This window comes from Rhinoderma darwinii, chromosome 2 (genome assembly GCF_050947455.1).
Source record: "Rhinoderma darwinii isolate aRhiDar2 chromosome 2, aRhiDar2.hap1, whole genome shotgun sequence".
NCBI lineage: Eukaryota > Metazoa > Chordata > Amphibia > Anura > Rhinodermatidae > Rhinoderma > Rhinoderma darwinii.
In genome coordinates, this window is record NC_134688.1 from 219,750,742 (window position 1) to 219,770,730 (window position 19,989).

General features: G+C 48.1%; 1 protein-coding gene across 1 annotated transcript; it reads right to left on the reverse strand.

The window, feature by feature from the left end:
• Positions 1 to 2,835: 2,835 nt before the first annotated feature.
• On the reverse strand, positions 2,836 to 19,950 carry MIS12 (MIS12 kinetochore complex component). The gene is made up of 2 exons (XM_075852860.1): positions 19,639 to 19,950; positions 2,836 to 5,154 (listed from the first exon to the last, which is right to left on the reverse strand). Exon 2 carries the CDS (start codon positions 5,136 to 5,138, stop codon positions 4,500 to 4,502), a length of 639 nt encoding a protein of 212 aa, XP_075708975.1. The 5' UTR covers positions 5,139 to 5,154; positions 19,639 to 19,950; the 3' UTR covers positions 2,836 to 4,499.
• Between the last annotated feature and the right edge of the window lie 39 nt (positions 19,951 to 19,989).

The window sequence follows — 19,989 nt, forward strand, 5'->3', positions numbered from 1 at the left end:
TTTATGCATGAGGCATTATCTTGCAGAAAGCGGTAAGGACCATTGTGAAACTCATCACAAAAATCGAAGGACAGTATGAACAAAGCCTAAAACTTTCCCTTAAACTACCATAAAAACATCCCCAGTCAATTATTCCTCACACCATTCCAGAGTATACTTTTTCTCCACTCACCATAGCGTTGTACAACTTGGACATAGAAACTCAATCTAGGACGGTCCAGACAAACAGTTCTCGTGCTAATGTTAGGGCCAACGGGGGAGAGTTACTGTGACTACTGGGGACTTGGTGGGCCTGCTGGGAAAGTGATGGTGCTGAGCAATGGACAGGTCATTAGGATACAGAGGGAGGGGACTACTAGAACTTTCAAGGGCAGCTCTATTCTGACTACGGGAAGGGCAAAACTTCAAGCGATGTGTAAAGCTGTAAGCAGACAGCACCGGTTACAGCATGGATCCACCCTCATAGAGCACCATTGCTGGCTCCTATCAGCGGTGTGTATCGTGATAAGTTCGCACTAAACCTTTTTTATACATGAGAAAGTTTGAAATGGGATTGAGCACAGTTGTAAATGTACAAAGAAGAGAAAATACAGTTTTCTGTTTTGGCTAAAAAAAACAACAAAAAAAAACCCATCAATTGCATTGTGTAAAAAAAATAAAAATTGAATACGCCAGTCACAGAATGCCAGGGAAAACTGATACAGTAATAGTAAATAATTATAGCGTGCAAGTGTTGCTTTACATGGCTCATACTCCTAATGAAATGTTCCCAGCAGAATAAAAACTTCAAAGAAAAGGTTCTCTTTATTCTCTCTACTGTGACCCATTTCCTTAATAAAAAAAACAAAAACTGTACCTTTCTTATTTTAAAGGTTTCAAATTGCCATTTCTGAAATATTCCTGGAGGCTCCTGACATTGAGAAGCAGAGGATTTTCTAGTTCATCCACTAATCTTAAGATTGGAATGACTAAGAAACCCCCTTTCACACATCTGCACAGATACAGTAAGAAAAAGGATGTGACAGTGAAGAATATAAAATATTGATGAGTCATAAGGATGAGATTTTAACGGACAGTAGGAAAACATTTGTGCTTACGGCGACGGGGAGTCAAATGTAAGAACAGCATTGTCTGCTATGAGATATTAGGAATATGAACAACAAATACAAGGTTACTGAAAACATAACCCAGCAAGATGTAAAAGCAAGGAAATAAAATAGATACTTTTTATTCTTCTCCCATACAATTCTATCACAAGGTCATCTTGAACACGGAAGCACTCGACTTAAAAGAAAAGCAAAGAGGAGAGTAAATCCTCCGGTAGGTCGAGGAGGTGAACCTGCATTTCCATAGTGACAAGAGATGTCGATGTTTTCGAAAGCAGCTCCCATGAAGATTCCATTTACATCCCCAAACTCTTCCTTTGATTCAAGTATGGTGACTCATCCATGGCTGTATGCAATAACCATTTAATTGGCTAGCATCATCTGACTTCTACCGGACACTACAAAAATATATACCCCATAACTTTATACCTACTACCACTCCCAGAATAAGCAATATCTACATTTAGTCATTGTCATAAATGCTTGAATAAATTAAAACATTATTCAGACAATTCAGAGACTGCCACACACACATTTAGCAGCATTTTTTCTTTTACGCAGTGGACAGATTTTAGTTATAATATTAGTTAAAAGTCTACAAAAATAGCGTTTTGATTTGTGGCATGTTTTGGGGTCAGTGGTGTTTTTGTTTTCAAATGGCAGCAAGCTGAAGGTATGGCTTTTTGGGGGCATTTCTCTCCATTCAGAATCGCCGCTAAAAACAGACTGCAGGTGTTTGAAAAAGCAACAAAAACCTAGAATCATTATGATGTTCATATCAGTTGTGGTCAACTAGTTTTCAACAAACCCTCGAATAACAGTAAAAACACGAATGGCTGCCATCAGTAGTGATCACAAGCAAGTTAACTGTAGGAGACCAAGAAAACTAGAACAGCTGGGCAGAATATTCAAAATGTATTCAACTTCAGATATCATTTTATAGCGTACATATGTTATATAATTCATAAACTACAACACATTGCATTACTTAGTGGGAACCGCAAAGCTCCAAAATACAGTGCCAGCCACATGTCCATCTCCCAGAGTCCAGCCACAAGCCGCTCATATACAGTGCCAGCCACGTGTCCATCCCCCAGAGTGCAGCCATATTTGTTTTCTGGCTCCCGAAAAGCACTGAAGGAAAACGTAAAGCATTTTGAGAATTTATAAATTAAAAACCTCATTCTAACGAGTGAAAAGTACCACACTCTGTATTCAGACTGGACTCTCATTGGGCTTTATTCCAGTTTAAAAGAATGCAAGACAACTGCAATGTGCGAAGAAAAAAAAAAAAAAAAGGTTTCTAAAATATATATATTTTTTTTACATTTATGTGACAAATTTCATGAGCTTCAACATCATTGCATGATTAAATAGATTAATCATTAATACTAAAATATATACACACGTATATCAGAGTAAACATTACATCAGGTTTCATTAGAAATACCATTTGACTGACTGGTTTCAGAGACTAGTAAGAAGTAGGGATGTCACGATACCAGAATTTGGACTGCGGTACCGATACTTCGTGTAGTATTGCGACACGATACCAAAACTATAATTTGCCAACAATAATAAAAAAGTTCTTCCATTTTCTGTGAGGCGCATGGTGTGATGAATTTTGAACCTCCATGTGCCTCACATTAATAGTAATTAACCCCATCATGTTCCTTAATGTGTGCGGTACATGATGGGGTTAATTACTATTAATGGGAGGCATATGGAGGTTCAAAATTCATAATACCTCGTGCCTCACATTAAGTGAAAGAAAGTAGTTTATTTTATAACAGCATAAACACGAATGACACTATGAATGTGTTATTACGGTCGCGACGATACCGAATGTGTATATTTTATGTATCGAGGCTTATTTTAATGTTTATTGTAACGTGTTTTTTAAAAAAAATGTAAACATTACTTTATTTTTTTATTTTTAAACTTTAATGTACTCTCATATCTATATCCCAGTACATTAGCCTATGTACTGAAAGGTATGTCCTAACAACTGCCTGTGTACTAAGTATGCCCTAACAGGAAATATGGTCAGACAGCCCTGGGATCCTTCAATGGACCCTGGGCTGTCTGGCCATATATGGTATGTCCCTCAATCGCGTCACAGGAATTCCCTGTGACGCAATCCAAATGCATCTACCAGTCTCATTTACCCCTGAACGCTGCGGTAAGCTTTGATCGCAGCATTCAGGGGAATAGCGGCGGAGATGAGAGGTTTCTCTGATCTCCACCGTGGGGCTGCGGCTGTGTAATACAGCCAATGCCATACTGCTGACAATAAGTGCGCGCACAGAGGTGATGCGAAGGGTGCTGCACTAATGAGCAACAGAACAGGCACAGAAGACCGAACATGGGGGTGTTTTGAAGTTTGCCCGCCACGTTGTCTTCAGCGACGGCAATCATTAGTGCAGCGCTGGTCGCATCACATCATGCTGACGGCGCGAGCACTTGTCAGGAGCGGGGCAATGGCTGTATCACACAGCCACAGCCCCACACTCATACATTCATGTGTTACAATGATAAGCTGTGCGGTCGGCACAGATTAGTATCGAAATACATAAAACGGTATTGAACCGTTTGAGGATGCACGGCCTCGAAACAGTAACGAAGTTTCGATGCATCCCTAGTAAGAAGGAACAGACTGTATCTACCTCCAACCTCAGAAAAACGATTCATTTATCATACATATTTGGAATTCTGATAAGAGATCAGCATACAGGGAGAACATTCTCATTCTATGGAAATGTTGCCCTAGTCATATTCACAACCCTAGTGCTGCAAAGTGACAGCGCTATCTTCTGTGCGAAAGAGCCCTTTTTAATAGATTTTACTTTAAAAACACAACTGGCATTATAAAAGCTGGTTTCTAACTTATCTTCAAAACTGCATTGGAAAAAGGGGAAAAAAATAAATAAAAGCCTAATGGTCAAAAAAGAAAGCATTTTCTCAGAGACCATTTCGAGTCCAACATCATGTCCAAGGTTGTGCAATAAGAATTGTATCCTAACATACATTGCAATAGCAACCTGAAGTTTGAGGGAATACTAATAAAACAAGATTTAAAAAAACAACGCTATTTTACATACAAATGTTTTCCGTTCTGCAAATCATTTCTCCGTTTTCTATTTATTCCACCTAGTATTTAGGCCGCAGTATATATCTTCCATATGAAGTCTGCAGCCATATTTTCTATTGTATGTATAGGGAATCTACTTACAGCTGCACAGATCGAATGACATAACAGAATTAATTCGCTGCCAGTTTGACAAAGTAGCATAAAAGTGTCAATGTAAGCTTTGACAGAAGAACAGGTAAAGCGAAAAGAAACACAAAAACTCCTGTTACATCAAGACTACGTATTTCATACTATAGAACTGGTCAAACAGCTTTCTTGGATGTTACATCAAGTTTTAGTTTCTTATGTTTTATATCTATTTCCTTCACTGTAACCTGCAATTTCTTTGATGTCTGGACCATAAATGCAAAGCTCTCCAACAGGTCAATACTTCCACGTTCGCTGCAGATTTTGTCCATACCATCAAACCAAGTTAGTACCTTTCCCAGCTCTGCTTGTAGGACTTTCTGTTCCTCAAGCTCAGCTAAAAGAGCCTGAGTAGCAACAGATTCTGCTTTGTACTGTGCCTGTAGTGACTTTGTTTCATTTTGCAGAGCGGCAAACTTTTCCTTGCTGTATGAGAAATCTGCATGGGCCTTGTCTTCCTGTAGCAGAACGTTTTTGGGTACATTCAATACCATTTTCAAAAGACATTGCTCCATTTTCGGAAACAACTGGTTGAATTGTTCATTTATAAAAGTCAAATACTTTTCACTGCTCTCGCGAACCTCAAAGCGGCTTATCCTGCAGTCAGGAAATTTCTCTAGTTTCTTCAGGATTACGCTTTCCACAACAAGCAACATGTCAAATAAGTAGTCTTGAAATGAAATGTACAGTCGAAAAATGCAAGTTTGGGGTGTAAACCCAAAATACTGGGTTTCATACATTGGTACAATAGACATGTTTGTCCAGGAAGACCTGTAAATAAAGAGGAAGTCCAGACATTATCAGACTTACACAATTTACTAAAAGTTTCAGCATTATTAATACACAGTTATTTAAGTTAGAAAATAATTAAAAAGGCTCTGTCACCACATTATAAGTGGCCTAACTCCAACATAATGTGATTGGCGCTGCAATATAGCTAACAGCAGTGGTTTTCATTTTGAAAAAATCATTTTTGACCAAGTTATGCACAATTTTAGATTTATGCTAATTAGTTTCTTAATAGACAACTGGGCGTGTTTTTACTTTTTACAAACTGGGCGTTGTGGAGAGAAGTGTATGACGCTGACCAATCAGCATCATACACTCCTCATTGTTCCAGCTCCGCTTATTTCACTGCTGGGCTGGAACAATGAGAAGTGTATGACACTGATTGGTCAGCATCATACACTTCTCTCCACAACACCCAGTTTGTAAAAAGTAAAAACACGCCCAGTTGTCTATTAAGAAACTAGCATAAATCTAAAATTGTGCATAACTTGGTCAAAAATGATCGTTTTTCAAAATAAAAAAGCACTGCTATCTACATTATAGCGCCGATCACATTATGTAGGAGATAGGGCACTTCTAATCTGGCTACAGAGCCTCTTTAATAAAAGTAAACAGAAAAATACAGATATCCTCGATCATGAAATAGTCAAGACTAGAAAGGATGTCTTCTGACATCTAGTGTCAAATTGTAAAAATTACAGCACACCATTTAAGATATTTTTTATGGCTTCCATTTATAACTTTATAAATGACTTTAAAGTGTACCTAACTTTTCAGGACATCACCAGAATAAGCGGTCACATTGGTACATGAGGAATAACACTATTTCTGGCCATTATAGAACTTGTATTCTGCATTATTTAGCAGTTTTCCCCTCTGCAGTCTCTCTAATTCTCAGTTGTCTCTAAGCCAGTGGGCGGAGGCTAAACGTTATCTCTTCTATACAGCCTGCGCTCCTAAAAATAAAACACACATTATTATATATATATATATATATATATATATATATATATATATATAATAAATTAAAAAAAAACAAAAAAAACAAAACAAAAAAAAAGGATGGAGGACTTTATACAGCAGTAATGAGCAGTGTAGCAGGGAATCCAGCACTAGGGCGACATAGAAATCTTCCCATCACATCTGTGGCTCTCTCTCTGCGCCTACTTCCTGCCCCTGCTCACCCCTCCCCTCTCCCTAGATTTACATGTAGGAATCTGTTGCTGTCTCACTCGCTCTCTGCTCCCTCTCCATAGCCTTCTATGGACAGGCAGGATAGAGACACCCCACCAACTAAGGACAAACTTTGCTTGACAACAGCAGATTGTAGAAAGGGAGACACCTAATTTTAACAGTAAGTAAATTACAAAGTTGATCCATATCCGGTATACTATTAGATCAGAATAAGTGGTTTGAAAAGTTAGTGTTCATTTAATGGAGTCCATTGGAGTTTGTTATTTTGTTCTTGCAGGCTCCGAATGGTAGAGTGCATAGAGCCTTATACAGTCGGTTAAGAGTTAGTTTGTGGGGAAAAAATAAAATAAATTTATTTTAACATAAATATCGATACAGGCATAAATTGTGCCCATATTAAAGAGGCTCTGTCACCACATTATATGTGGCCTATCTCCTACATAAGGAGATCGGCGCTATAATGTAGGTGACAGCAGTGCTTTTTATTTAGAAAAACGATCTGTTTTCACCACTTTATTAGCGATTTTAGATTTAGGGCAGATACAGACGAACGTTGCGTTTTTGCGCGCGCAAACAACGCGGCGTTTTTGCGCGCGCAAAAACCATTTGACAGCTGCGTGTGTCATCCGGGTATGATGCGCGGCTGCGTGATTTTCGCGCAGCCCCCATCATAGAGATGAGGCTAGTCGACGCCCGTCACTATCCAAGGTGCTGAAAGAGCTAACTCTTTCAGCACCCTCGACAGTGAATGCCGAACACAATATCGAAAAACCTGTTGAAAAAAAAAAAAGAAAAAGTTCGTACTTACCAAGAACTTCCTGGCCGTTGCCTTGGTGACTCGCCTCTCGACATCGGGCCCCACCTCCCTGGATGACGCGCCAGTCCATGTGACCGCTGCAGCCTGTGCTTGGCCTGTGATTGGCTGGAGCTGTCACTTGGACTGAATTGTCATCCCGGGAGGTCAGACTGGAGGAAGACGCCGGGCGTTATCGGTAAGTCAGAACTTCGTTTTTTTTCTACAGGTACATGTATATTGGAATCGGAAGTCACTGTCCATGGTGCTGAAACAGTTTAACTCTTTCAGCACCATGGACAGTGACTATCTCCTGACGTCGCGTACCCATAATTTTTTTGCCGGGTTCGGCCAAAACGAGTTCAGCCGAACCCGGTGAAGTTCGGTTCGCTTGTCCGGATTCGCTCATCGCAAAGACACTCCGTTTGGATGTTCGGAAACAGAAAAGCACGTGGTGCTTTTCTGTTTACATTCATCCTTTTGACAGCTGGTGCGCTGTTTGTCGGTTCGCACGGAAGCGCTTCCGTGCAACCTGCGTGGTTTTCACGCACCCATTGACTTCAATGGGTGCTTGATGCGCGAAATACGCAGAGTTATTGAACCTGTCGCGCTTTTTGCGCAGCAGACAAACGCTGCGCAAAAAGCACGGACTGTCTGTACTGCCCCATAGACTTGTATTGGTCCATGCGTGCCGCGTGAAAACCACGCGGCCCGCACGGACCGAATACACGCGTGTGAATACCCCCTTATGCTAATGAGTTGCTTAATGCCAAAGTGGGCGTATTTTACGTTAGACCAAGTGGGCGTTGTACAGAGGAGTGTATGACGCTGACCAATCAGCGTCATGCACTCCTCTCCATTCATTTAGACAGCGCATAGGGATCCTTTTAGATACTTATGTGCGGTGTTATATTTACACATTAATGATACTGAAGTGTTTAGACAGTGAATAGACATTCCACGGGATGTCTATTCACAATCTCTGCACTTCGTTACTGTTTCTATGGTAGTTACAGCAGAGGAAGCGTAATCTCGTTGTAACCGGTCATCTACAGCGTAATCTCACGAGATTACGCTTCCTCTGCTGTAACTACCATAGAAACAGTAACGAAGTGCAGGGATTGTGAATAGACATCCCGTGGAATGTCTAAACACTTCAGTATCGTTAATGTGTTAGTAAAATGATCCCTATGCGCTGAGTAAATGAATGGAGAGGAGTGCATGAGGCTGATTAGACCAAGTGGGTGTTGTACAGGGGAGTGTATGACGCTGACCAAAGTAAAAATACGCCCAGTTGGGCATTAAGCCACTCATTAGCATAAATCTAAAATCGCTAATAAAGTGGTGAAAACAGATCGTTTTTTTTAATAAAAAGCATTACTGTCACCTACATTATAGCGCCATCTCCGTATGTAGGGGATAGGGCACTTATAATGTGGTGACAGAGCCTCTTTAACTACAGCAACTCCGCTTCACTTGCTTGTTCCCAGGGCTAGGGCAACATGTGTCGAGCGACAATTGCCATGTCGCTTGCAACCTCGCATCTAATGATTGTCGATGTGGTTGCATTGCGACCTAATGCGACATGACCATCACAAAAAATCCAAGCTTACGGTATTTTGGGTCGCAAGCGACCTTCTTTCCATGTAGAGCAACAAAAGTTGCATGTGATTTGACAGGTCTTTATAAGGTTGTAAAAAATAAATTAATTGTGAGTTGCAGTCGTATGAGGCTAGCACACAAATTGCAACTACAAAACGGTCAAACCATACACTTTTTGTTGCACGATGCTCTTGTAATTTGATGTCGCGTGCAGTGTAGCCCATGCCTTTTGCAAAGGACACGTCTGCTCTCCGAACACATCTGTTTTAGTAAATGCTTGTGTTCTCAATTTAAAAAAAAACAAAAACAATTTTAACCCCTTCAGGACTGAGCCTGTTTTGGCCTTGAGGACGAAGACGATTTTCTCAAATCCGACGTGTTACCTTATGTAGTAATACCTTGGGAATGCTTTTACCTATCCAAGTGATTCTGAGACGGTTTTCTCATGACGTATTGTACTTTGTTACTGAAAAAATTGGTCGATAAATGTAATATTTGTGTGAAAAACACCAACATTTTTCCAAAATTAAATGTATCTGCTTGTAAGACAGACAGTAATATCACACAAAATAGTTACTATTTCATATATCCCATAGGTTTACTTTGTTTTCATCGTTTTTTGAACACTTATTTTTCTAGAACTTTAGCAGCAATTTCTCACATTTTCAAGAAAACTTCAAAAGCCCATTTTTTCAAGGACCAGTTCAGTTCTGAAGTGGCTTTGAGGGCCCTATATATTAGAAAGACTTCATAAATCACCCCATTTTGAAAACTGCACCCTCAAAGTATTCCAAACAGCATTCAGAAAGTGTTTTAACCCCATAGGCATTTCTCCGGAATTAAAGCAAATTAGAGGTGAAATTTACAAATTTCATTTCTTTTTGCCAAAATTCATTTCGAACACAGTTTTTTCTTTAACACAGAAGGTTTTATCCGAGAAACGCAACTCAATATTTATTGCCTAGATTGTGCAGTTTAGAAATATCCCACATGTGGCCCTAGTGTGCTTCTGAGGCTGGTGCTTCAGTCCATAAACAAAAGGAGCACCTAGTGGATTTTGGGGCCTCCTTTTTTTAAATATATTTTAGACACCATGTCAGGTTTGAAGAGGTCTTGTGGTGCCAAAACAGTAAAAAGCAAAACAAAAAAGTGACCCCCATTTTGGAAACTACACCCCTCAATGAATTTATCTAGGGGTATAGTTTTCATTTTGACCCCACAGTTTTTATGCTAAATGTATTTGAATTAGTCTGTGAAGATGAGAATCTACTTTTTTTCTGAAAAAACTTAGAAAGTTTAAATTTTTACAAGGCATAAAAAGGAGAAAAAGATCGATTACTTACCGGTAATCTGTTTTTCAAGAACCTATGACAGCACCCCTGGAGAGACGTCCCATCCGCTGGACAGGAAACCTGAGGATATAAAATGGACACACCTCTCCACACACCCAGTCTTTAGGAAGAACTCAGGATGAGAAGTAGTTTAGTTTGTATGTGTGTTTTTTTTGGGTGAAAGTTTCTCACACCTTAATATGTACAATATTTACAGGGACGCTCAAATTAGGGGTAGCGATCTAGTTTATAAGGGTCATGTACTACAGACATGGGAGGGTAACAGCGGGGTGCTGTCATAGGTTCTTGAAAAGCAGATTACCGGTAAGTAATCAATATTTTACGTATTCACCTATGACAGCACCCCTGGAGATGTAAAATAAAAATTATTTCTAGGGTGGGACCACAGCTTGTAGTACCTTTCTACCGAAGGCCAAGTCAGAGGCTGTATGTAGTTGTAACCTGTAGTGTTTAAAGAAGGTGTGAGGAGAACTCCATGTGGCAGCCTTACATATTTGGTCTAGGGATGCATCTGCTCTTTCTGCCCATGAAGTGGATACGGTCCTAGTGGAGTGTGCCCCGAAGAATTCTGGGGGTTTGAGTTTTTGGTTTATGTAGGCTAGCCGTATGGCCTGCTTGATCCACCTTGTTATGGTAGCTTTGCTGGCTGCTGAACCCTTATTGTGACCCTGAAACTGGATAAACAAATTTTGTGATGATCTCAGATCTTGGGTAACCTTTAGGTACTGGACTAGACATCTTCTTACGTCTAGGCAGTTAAACTGTTGTTCCCTCCGATTCTTTGGGGAGTCACAAAAGGAGGGAAGGACAATGTCTTGGTTTAGGTGAAAGGGTGAAACCACTTTAGGAAGGAATTCTGGCAGGGTTTTTAAGAGGACTATCGTCTAGTAGTAGGGTATGTGGAGGAAAGGCAGAGGGGGCCTGGATCTCGCTCACTCTACGGGCTGATGTAATGGATAATAGAAAGGTCATTTTGAGTGTTAGCATCTTCCAGGAAATAGAGTCTATGGGTTCAAAGGGTGGTTTTATCAAAGCCTGGAGAACAAGGTTTGAGCAAGGGGTGTTCCGCTAATTTAAAATTGAAAAAGGAACTTAAAGCCGAAATCTGAACCTTTAGTAGGCCTAAGGTTCTTTTTTTAGTCCCGCCTGGAGAAAATACAATATTAGGGGAATATCTGGATTGGTTAAAGGATTAACCTCCCTGCCTGAGAAGTTTAAGAATGCGTTCCATGACCTCAGGTATATCTTTGAGGTAATCAGTTTCCTACTAGCTAGTAGGGTGGAGATGACGGATTCTGAAAATCCTCTCTGCCTAAGGATTATCCTTTCAGTTTCCATGCTGTCAAGTGGAGCTTCTGAATATCTGGGTGTAATACTGGGCCCTGATATAGAAGATCTGGCCCGTCTGGAAGAACCCATGGTTGGTGTGACGACATTTTTCTTAGCCACGTGAACCATGGTCTCTTTGGCCAGAAGGGGGCCATCAGTATCACGCTGGCCCTGTCTTCTCTGATCTTTTTTAAGACTATTGGGAGTAGGTTCAGGGGAGGCGTAGCCTCTCTCTAGACTCCAGCACTGGGAGAGTGCGTCTATTGCTGTTGGGTGATCTGAGGGATTTAGGGAGAACCTCTGGGTTTTTCTGTTTCTTTTGGATGCGAACAGATCTATGGATGGGGTTCCCCATCTGAGAATGATCTCCTGAAATACTGTGGTGTTCAGGCACCATTCTGATTGGTGAAGCCTTTCCCGGCTTAGGAAATCTGCCACCAGGTTGTCCTTCCCTCTGAGATTAACAGCTGATAGAGTCAACAGGTGGTGTTCTGCCAGAGAAAATATCTGTGTGGCTAGGCCCATCAGTGAGGCCGATCTCGTACCCCCTTGTCGGTTTATATAGGATACTGTAGTTGTGTTGTCCGAATAGATCTTTAGGTGCTGACCTGAGATGGTCTGTATGGATCCCTTCAGGGCCTGAAGAACTGCTGCTAGTTCCCTGAAGTTGGAGGATCTGAGAGCAGTCTGCTGGTCCCACTGACCCTGAAGAAAAGATGTGTCGTAATGGGCTCCCCACCCCCAGGGACTCGCATCTGTGGTCATATTGAGAGTAGGGGTTAACCTCCATGGAATACCCCTTGTGAGATTTGCCCTGTTTAACCACCATCTGAAGGACAGTCTTGCTGTGGAAGAGATGTGAAAGGGTTGGTCCAAGGAGAAACTGCTCCTGTCCAATTGGTCTAGGATGTCCCACTGCAGTGGTCTGGACCTAAAGTGAGCCCATAGTACGGCTGGGATGCATGATGTCATGAGGCCTAAGACTGACATAGCTTCCCTGAAAGATGTCGTATGGTTCAGGTAGATCTCCGATATCCTGTTCATCAGGGGCCCGATTTTTTTCTTCTGGGAGGAAGGTCATCTGTTTGGAGGAATCCAGCAGGATTCCTAAGAATATACATCTTTTCGATGGATTTAAATTTGATTTCTTTAAATTTATGTTCCATCCTAATCTTGTCAGTATATACCAGACTATCTGTATGTGTAGGGTCAGAGTTGGAACCATTTCTGCTACCACCGGGAAGTCGTCTAGATATGGAATCAGGAGAATGTCGTTCATCCTGATGTATGAGGTCATTTCCGCTATCAGTTTGGAAAATACCCTTGGGGCTTGAGATGCCGAAGGGAAGGGCTCTGTATTGTAGGTGGCATACAGACCCGTTGAGTGTTACTGCTACCCTTAGATACTTTTGATGACGGTGACATATGGGTACGTGATAATAGGCATCCTCTAGGTCTATTGAGGCCATCACGCAGTCTTTGGAGAGGAGGTTTATAGTTGACGTGATACTCTCCATGCAGAATTTTTTGTAGGTCAGATAGCAGTTCAGTTTTTTTAGGTTTATAATGACCCTGTGTTTTCCTCCTGGTTTGTTCACTAGGAAGAGGGGGGAATAAAAGCCCTGACCTATCTCTGTGTCTGGAACCTGTATTAGGACCTCTTTTTTTTTTATAAGTGACAGAACTTCTACTTCTAGGATCTTTTGTTGGACTGGGTTCCTTAGGACCCCTGTGGGAAGGAATCTGTCTGGGGGGAGGGTTGTGAACTCTAGTATGTATCCTGTTTTTAGGATTCCCAGAATCCAAGGATTCGATGAAATCTTCCGCCAATATTTGAGGAACAGGGAAAGGCGACCCCCCACTGCCCCCTTGGCGTCATTGTTGGTCCCTATTTTTAGGGTCCTTCTGGGGCCTGAAAAGAAAGGACTTGTTTTTTCTTGGAAATCTCGAGGGTCTAAATTCCTGTGCTCTAGGGTTAGCGTACCCCCCTCTTTTGTTACTTGGCCCTCTGGGACAAAAGCACTCTTGTTGGCCTGGTTTGTGCCGGGAACCCCTTTTTACTGTCTGATGCCTTTTCTAGCATGTCATCAAGTGGGGGCCCGAAAAGATAATCTCCTGAACAGGGGATAGCGCACAGCTTCCCTTTGGACCCGGTGTCCCCTTTCCAGGTCTTTAGCCAGATAGCTCGTCTAGCTGAATTCGCCAGGGCCGCTGATCTGGCGGAAAGGCGTACTGCGTCTACTGAGGAGTCTGCCAAGAAGTCTGCTGCTTTAGAAAGTGTTGGGAGGGAGGCTAAGATTTGATCCCGAGGGGTCTTGTCTTTCAGATGTACCTCCAGTTGTGCGAGCCACACTTTCAGGGATCTGGCCACGCAGGTGGCTGGTTTGAAACCCCCCGTAGAGGCTTCCCAGGTTCTCTTAAGGTAGAATTCGGCCTTTCTATCCATAGGGTCGGACAAGGAGCCTAGGTCTTCAAAAGGAAGGGAGTGTTTCCTTGAGATCTTGACTACTGGAGCGTCGAGCCTGGGGATGTTATCCCAGTCCCTGCATGCGTCTTCCTCAAAGGGATCCTTTTGAGAAACTTGGGAATGCATGCCTTTTTATCAGGAGTTTCCCATTCCTTTTTAATAAGGTTAGATATGTTCCTATGGATGGGGAAGGTTCTATTCTTTTTAGGTCCTAGCCCTTGAAACATAATGTCCTGGATGGACCGTGGTTCTTTGGGGTCGTCTATATTCATAGGCGCCCTGACCGTTTTTAGGAGTAGGTCGACATCCTCCGTTCGGAATAGATTTCTCTCTCCCTCCTCCTCACCTGAGGAATCGTAGGAGCTGTACTCCCCTTCTTCGCCTAGCTGGGGGTCCCCTTCAGCTGAGGAATCCGAATCCAACCTGCTAGAAGAGGCGACCGGAGGATCTCTGCTCTTTCTAAGGGACTTTAGTGAGCTCCTCACTTCAGCCTTTACAATATCTTTAATGCTTGTGGCTAAATTTGTGGACTCTTCTGATATAATATTATTGAGACATTTCTGAGTCTTTTGTTATAGGAAGATGCGAGTTTCTTTTTGCATATCGCACATTCCTTGTTATGGGCCTTATTCTGCTTTTTCCTAGGACAATCCCTGGCCTAAACATATGTACAAGAGAAAGGGGAACAGCATTAAGTAAGGGAGAGGCCTTCTCTTACCCCACTCTGGCGTCCTCAAGTAGCGGGCTGGAGGACTTGGAATCCGAGCGTTCAGTGCGTCCTGGAGCTTCTCCTGGCGACTCCATGACTGTGGAAGCTGGAGAGCGAGTCCTGCTGTTACTGGCCTAAAATAGGCCAAGGATTGGATGGGAGGCTCTCGCTCCGGACGCTGGAGTACCACCTCCCCACGTGGGCCACCGGAACACCGCCCCCTGGAGTGTTGGACGCGCCCGGAAGTGACGCGTCGCGGCGACCGGACATGCCAGTGAGAGCGCCGGGAAGCCGCCAACGCTGGGTCTGGTCCGGCTCTTCCCCAAGCCGAACGAGCCCCAGGGATCCGCTCCCCGCCAGAGGAAGGCCCACTCTGTGGACCTTAAACCACCACCTGTTTTTCAGCAGGAGGGGGACGATGGACCGGGAGAACCTATCCCAGACTAAGGTTGCTCCCAGGGGGGAGACTTATACCTTTCCAGAGCACCCCTAGTGGAATAAGGTAAACCTTGCTAGGGGGTCTGCAATCCCGGAGAAGTGCTTTTTTCCTCAGGAGAATCTTCCATCCGGAGGACAGGAAACCTGACTGGGTGTGTGGAGAGGTGTGTCCATTTTATATCCTCAGGTTTCCTGTCCAGCGGATGCGATGTCTCTCCAGGGGTGCTGTCATAGGTGAATAGGTAAAACCCCAGCATTTGTAAAGCAATTTCTCCCGATTATGGAAATACCCCATATGTGGTATTAAACTGCTGTTTGAACCCACAGCGGGGTTTAGAAGGGAAGGAGCGCTATTTGGCTTTTGGAGCGAAGGCTTCATGCCCACTTCAGTCTTTTCCTTCAGGGTGCTATCCGTTTTTGTCACTGATAGCACCCTAAACGCATTCATTTCAATGGGCCCATGCACACTTCAGTTGTTTAAACGGATCCGTTTAGCCGTTCCGTCAAAAGTAGAGCATGTCCTACTTCGGTCAGTGATTCAGTAACCGTGTGGCCCATAGAAGTCAATGAGTCAGTAAAAAAACGGATGGCACACAGAAGGCTTCCGTGTGCCGTCCGTTTTTGACGGATATGTTGCGCAGCACCATCTACAGGGGGCGGGGGCGCAGCACCATCTACAGGGGGCGGGGGAGCGGGCTGCGCAGCACCATCTACAGGGGGCGGGGGAGCGGGCTGCGCAGCACCATCTACAGGGGGGGCGGGGGAGCGGGCTGCGCAGCACCATCTACAAGGGGGGGGGGCGGGCTGCGCAGCACCATCTACAGGGGGGGGGGCCGCGCAGCACCATCTACAGGGGGGGGGGCCGCGCAGCACCATCTACAGGGGGGGGGGGGGGCCGCGCAGCACCATCTAGGGGGGGGCCGCACATCACCATCTAGGGGGGGGGGGCTGCACATCACCATCTAGGGGGGGGGGCTGCACATCACCATCTAGGGGGGGGGGGCTGCACATCACCATCTAGGGGGGGGTGCTGCACATCACCATCTAGGGGGGGGGGCTGCACATCACCATCTAGGGGGGGGGCTGCACATCACCATCTAGGGGGGGGGCTGCACATCACCATCTAGGGGGGGGGGCTGCACATCACCATCTAGGGGGGGGGGCTGCACATCACCATCTAGGGGGGGGGGCTGCACATCACCATCTAGGGGGGGGCTGCACATCACCATCTAGGGGGGGGGCTGCACATCACCATCTAGGGGGGGGGGGCTGCACATCACCATCTAGGGGGGGGGGCTGCACATCACCATCTAGGGGGGGGGGCTGCACATCACCATCTAGGGGGGGGCGGCTGCACAGCACCATCTAGGGGGGGGCGGCTGCACAGCACCATCTAGGGGGGGGCGGCTGCACAGCACCATCTAGGGGGGGGCGGCTGCACAGCACCATCTAGGGGGGGGCGGCTGCACAGCACCATCTAGGGGGGGGCGGCTGCACAGCACCATCTAGGGGGGGGCGGCTGCACAGCACCATCTAGGGGGGGGGCGGCTGCACAGCACCATCTAGGGGGGGGGGGCGGCTGCACAGCACCATCTAGGGGGGGGGGGCGGCTGCACAGCACCATCTAGGGGGGGGCGGCTGCACAGCACCATCTAGGGGGGGGGGGCGGCTGCACAGCACCATCTAGGGGGGGGGGCGGCTGCACAGCACCATCTAGGGGGGGCGGCTGCACAGCACCATCTAGGGGGGGCGGCTGCACAGCACCATCTAGGGGGGGGGGCGGCTGCACAGCACCATCTAGGGGGAGGCGGCTGCACAGCACCATCTAGGGGGAGGCGGCTGCACAGCACCATCTAGGGGGAGGCGGCTGCACAGCACCATCTAGGGGGAGGCGGCTGCACAGCACCATCTAGGGGGAGGCGGCTGCACAGCACCATCTAGGGGGAGGCGGCTGCACAGCACCATCTAGGGGGAGGCGGCTGCACAGCACCATCTAGGGGGAGGCGGCTGCACAGCACCATCTAGGGGGAGGCGGCTGCACAGCACCATCTAGGGGGAGGCGGCTGCACAGCACCATCTAGGGGGGGGCGGCTGCACAGCACCATCTAGGGGGAGGCGGCTGCACAGCACCATCTAGGGGGGGGCGGCTGCACAGCACCATCTAGGGGGAGGCGGCTGCACAGCACCATCTAGGGGGGGGCGGCTGCACAGCACCATCTAGGGGGGGGCGGCTGCACAGCACCATCTAGGGGGGGGCGGCTGCACAGCACCATCTAGGGGGGGGCGGCTGCACAGCACCATCTAGGGGGGGGCGGCTGCACAGCACCATCTAGGGGGGGGCGGCTGCACAGCACCATCTAGGGGGGGGCGGCTGCACAGCACCATCTAGGGGGGGGCGGCTGCACAGCACCATCTAGGGGGGGGCGGCTGCACAGCACCATCTAGGGGGGGGCGGCTGCACAGCACCATCTAGGGGGGGGCGGCTGCACAGCACCATCTAGGGGGGGGCGGCTGCACAGCACCATCTAGGGGGGGGCGGCTGCACAGCACCATCTAGGGGGGGGCGGCTGCACAGCACCATCTAGGGGGGGGCGGCTGCACAGCACCATCTAGGGGGGGGCGGCTGCACAGCACCATCTAGGGGGGGGCGGCTGCACAGCACCATCTAGGGGGGGGCGGCTGCACAGCACCATCTAGGGGGGGCGGCTGCACAGCACCATCTAGGGGGGGGCGGCTGCACAGCACCATCTAGGGGGGGGCGGCTGCACAGCACCATCTAGGGGGGGGGCGGCTGCACAGCACCATCTAGGGGGGGGGCGGCTGCACAGCACCATCTAGGGGGGGGCGGCTGCACAGCACCATCTAGGGGGGGGCGGCTGCACAGCACCATCTAGGGGGGGGCGGCTGCACAGCACCATCTAGGGGGGGCGGCTGCACAGCACCATCTAGGGGGGGGCGGCTGCACAGCACCATCTAGGGGGGGGGCGGCTGCACAGCACCATCTAGGGGGGGGGCGGCTGCACAGCACCATCTAGGGGGGGGGCGGCTGCACAGCACCATCTAGGGGGGGGGCGGCTGCACAGCACCATCTAGGGGGGGGGCGGCTGCACAGCACCATCTAGGGGGGGGGCGGCTGCACAGCACCATCTAGGGGGGGGGCGGCTGCACAGCACCATCTAGGGGGGGGGCGGCTGCACAGCACCATCTAGGGGGGGGGCGGCTGCACAGCACCATCTAGGGGGGGGGCGGCTGCACAGCACCATCTAGGGGGGGGGCGGCTGCACAGCACCATCTAGGGGGGGGGCGGCTGCACAGCACCATCTAGGGGGGGGGCGGCTGCACAGCACCATCTAGGGGGGGGCGGCTGCACAGCACCATCTAGGGGGGGGGGGGCGGCTGCACAGCACCATCTAGGGGGGGGGCGGCTGCACAGCACCATCTAGGGGGGGGGCGGCTGCACAGCACCATCTAGGGGGGGGGCGGCTGCACAGCACCATCTAGGGGGGGGGCGGCTGCACAGCACCATCTAGGGGGGGGGCGGCTGCACAGCACCATCTAGGGGGGGGGCGGCTGCACAGCACCATCTAGGGGGGGGGCGGCTGCACAGCACCATCTATGGGGGGGGGCGGCTGCACAGCACCATCTAGGGGGGGGGGCGGCTGCACAGCACCATCTAGGGGGGGGGGCGGCTGCACAGCACCATCTAGGGGGGGGGCGGCTGCACAGCACCATCTAGGGGGGGGGCGGCTGCACAGCACCATCTAGGGGGGGGGCGGCTGCACAGCACCATCTAGGGGGGGGGCGGCTGCACAGCACCATCTAGGGGGGGGGCGGCTGCACAGCACCATCTAGGGGGGGGGCGGCTGCACAGCACCATCTAGGGGGGGGGCGGCTGCACAGCACCATCTAGGGGGGGGGCGGCTGCACAGCACCATCTAGGGGTGGGGCGGCTGCACAGCACCATCTAGGGGGGGGGCGGCTGCACAGCACCATCTAGGGGGGGGGCGGCTGCACAGCACCATCTAGGGGGGGGGCGGCTGCACAGCACCATCTAGGGGTGGGGCGGCTGCACAGCACCATCTAGGGGTGGGGCGGCTGCACAGCACCATCTAGGGGTGGGGGCGGCTGCACAGCACCATCTAGGGGTGGGGGCGGCTGCACAGCACCATCTAGGGGTGGGGGCGGCTGCACAGCACCATCTAGGGGTGGGGGCGGCTGCACAGCACCATCTAGGGGTGGGGGCGGCTGCACAGCACCATCTAGGGGTGGGGGCGGCTGCACAGCACCATCTAGGGGTGGGGGCGGCTGCACAGCACCATCTAGGGGTGGGGGCGGCTGCACAGCACCATCTAGGGGTGGGGGCGGCTGCACAGCACCATCTAGGGGTGGGGGCGGCTGCACAGCACCATCTAGTAATGACCAGGTTGGGCAGTCTCATGTGATATACGTTATAAATAACCCTACATTCCATGTTGTTGATCCACAAACCGGACACTACACAACAGCGCAAAGGTAATTACGCCATCATTAAGTGATACCCAGCACTACAATAAAGTCTGACTAGAACCATAGTATCACTTACCTGTTATCATACTCTACAGGAGACACCGACCGCTTCGGTCTTTCGTCCACTTCCCGCCAGCTGCCAACGCTGTAGCTGACCAATCTGAACCGCCCTGGACTATATAACTATGCGCCAGCGTACGACCTCAGAGACAAGCGCGGCCATATTGAATTCGGGCAGATTTCCTTACTTTACATAAATATTTGTGTCTCCTATAGTCAAAGCAAATTCCCCGTATTTCTTGTTACGTTGTCTAAAGCCTAAGCTTATTGAGAGGGCCGCCTCGCCTTCTCCACCAATCAGGTATTACAAACATTTACTACGCGGACCAATGGCTTGCCGCCGTGACATTACTACACGCTGTGGGCG

Coding starts and splice junctions, on each gene's coding strand:
- MIS12 (XM_075852860.1), bottom strand. CDS start 5,138: ATGTCTATTGTACCAATGTATGAAACCCAGTATTTTGGGTTTACACCC.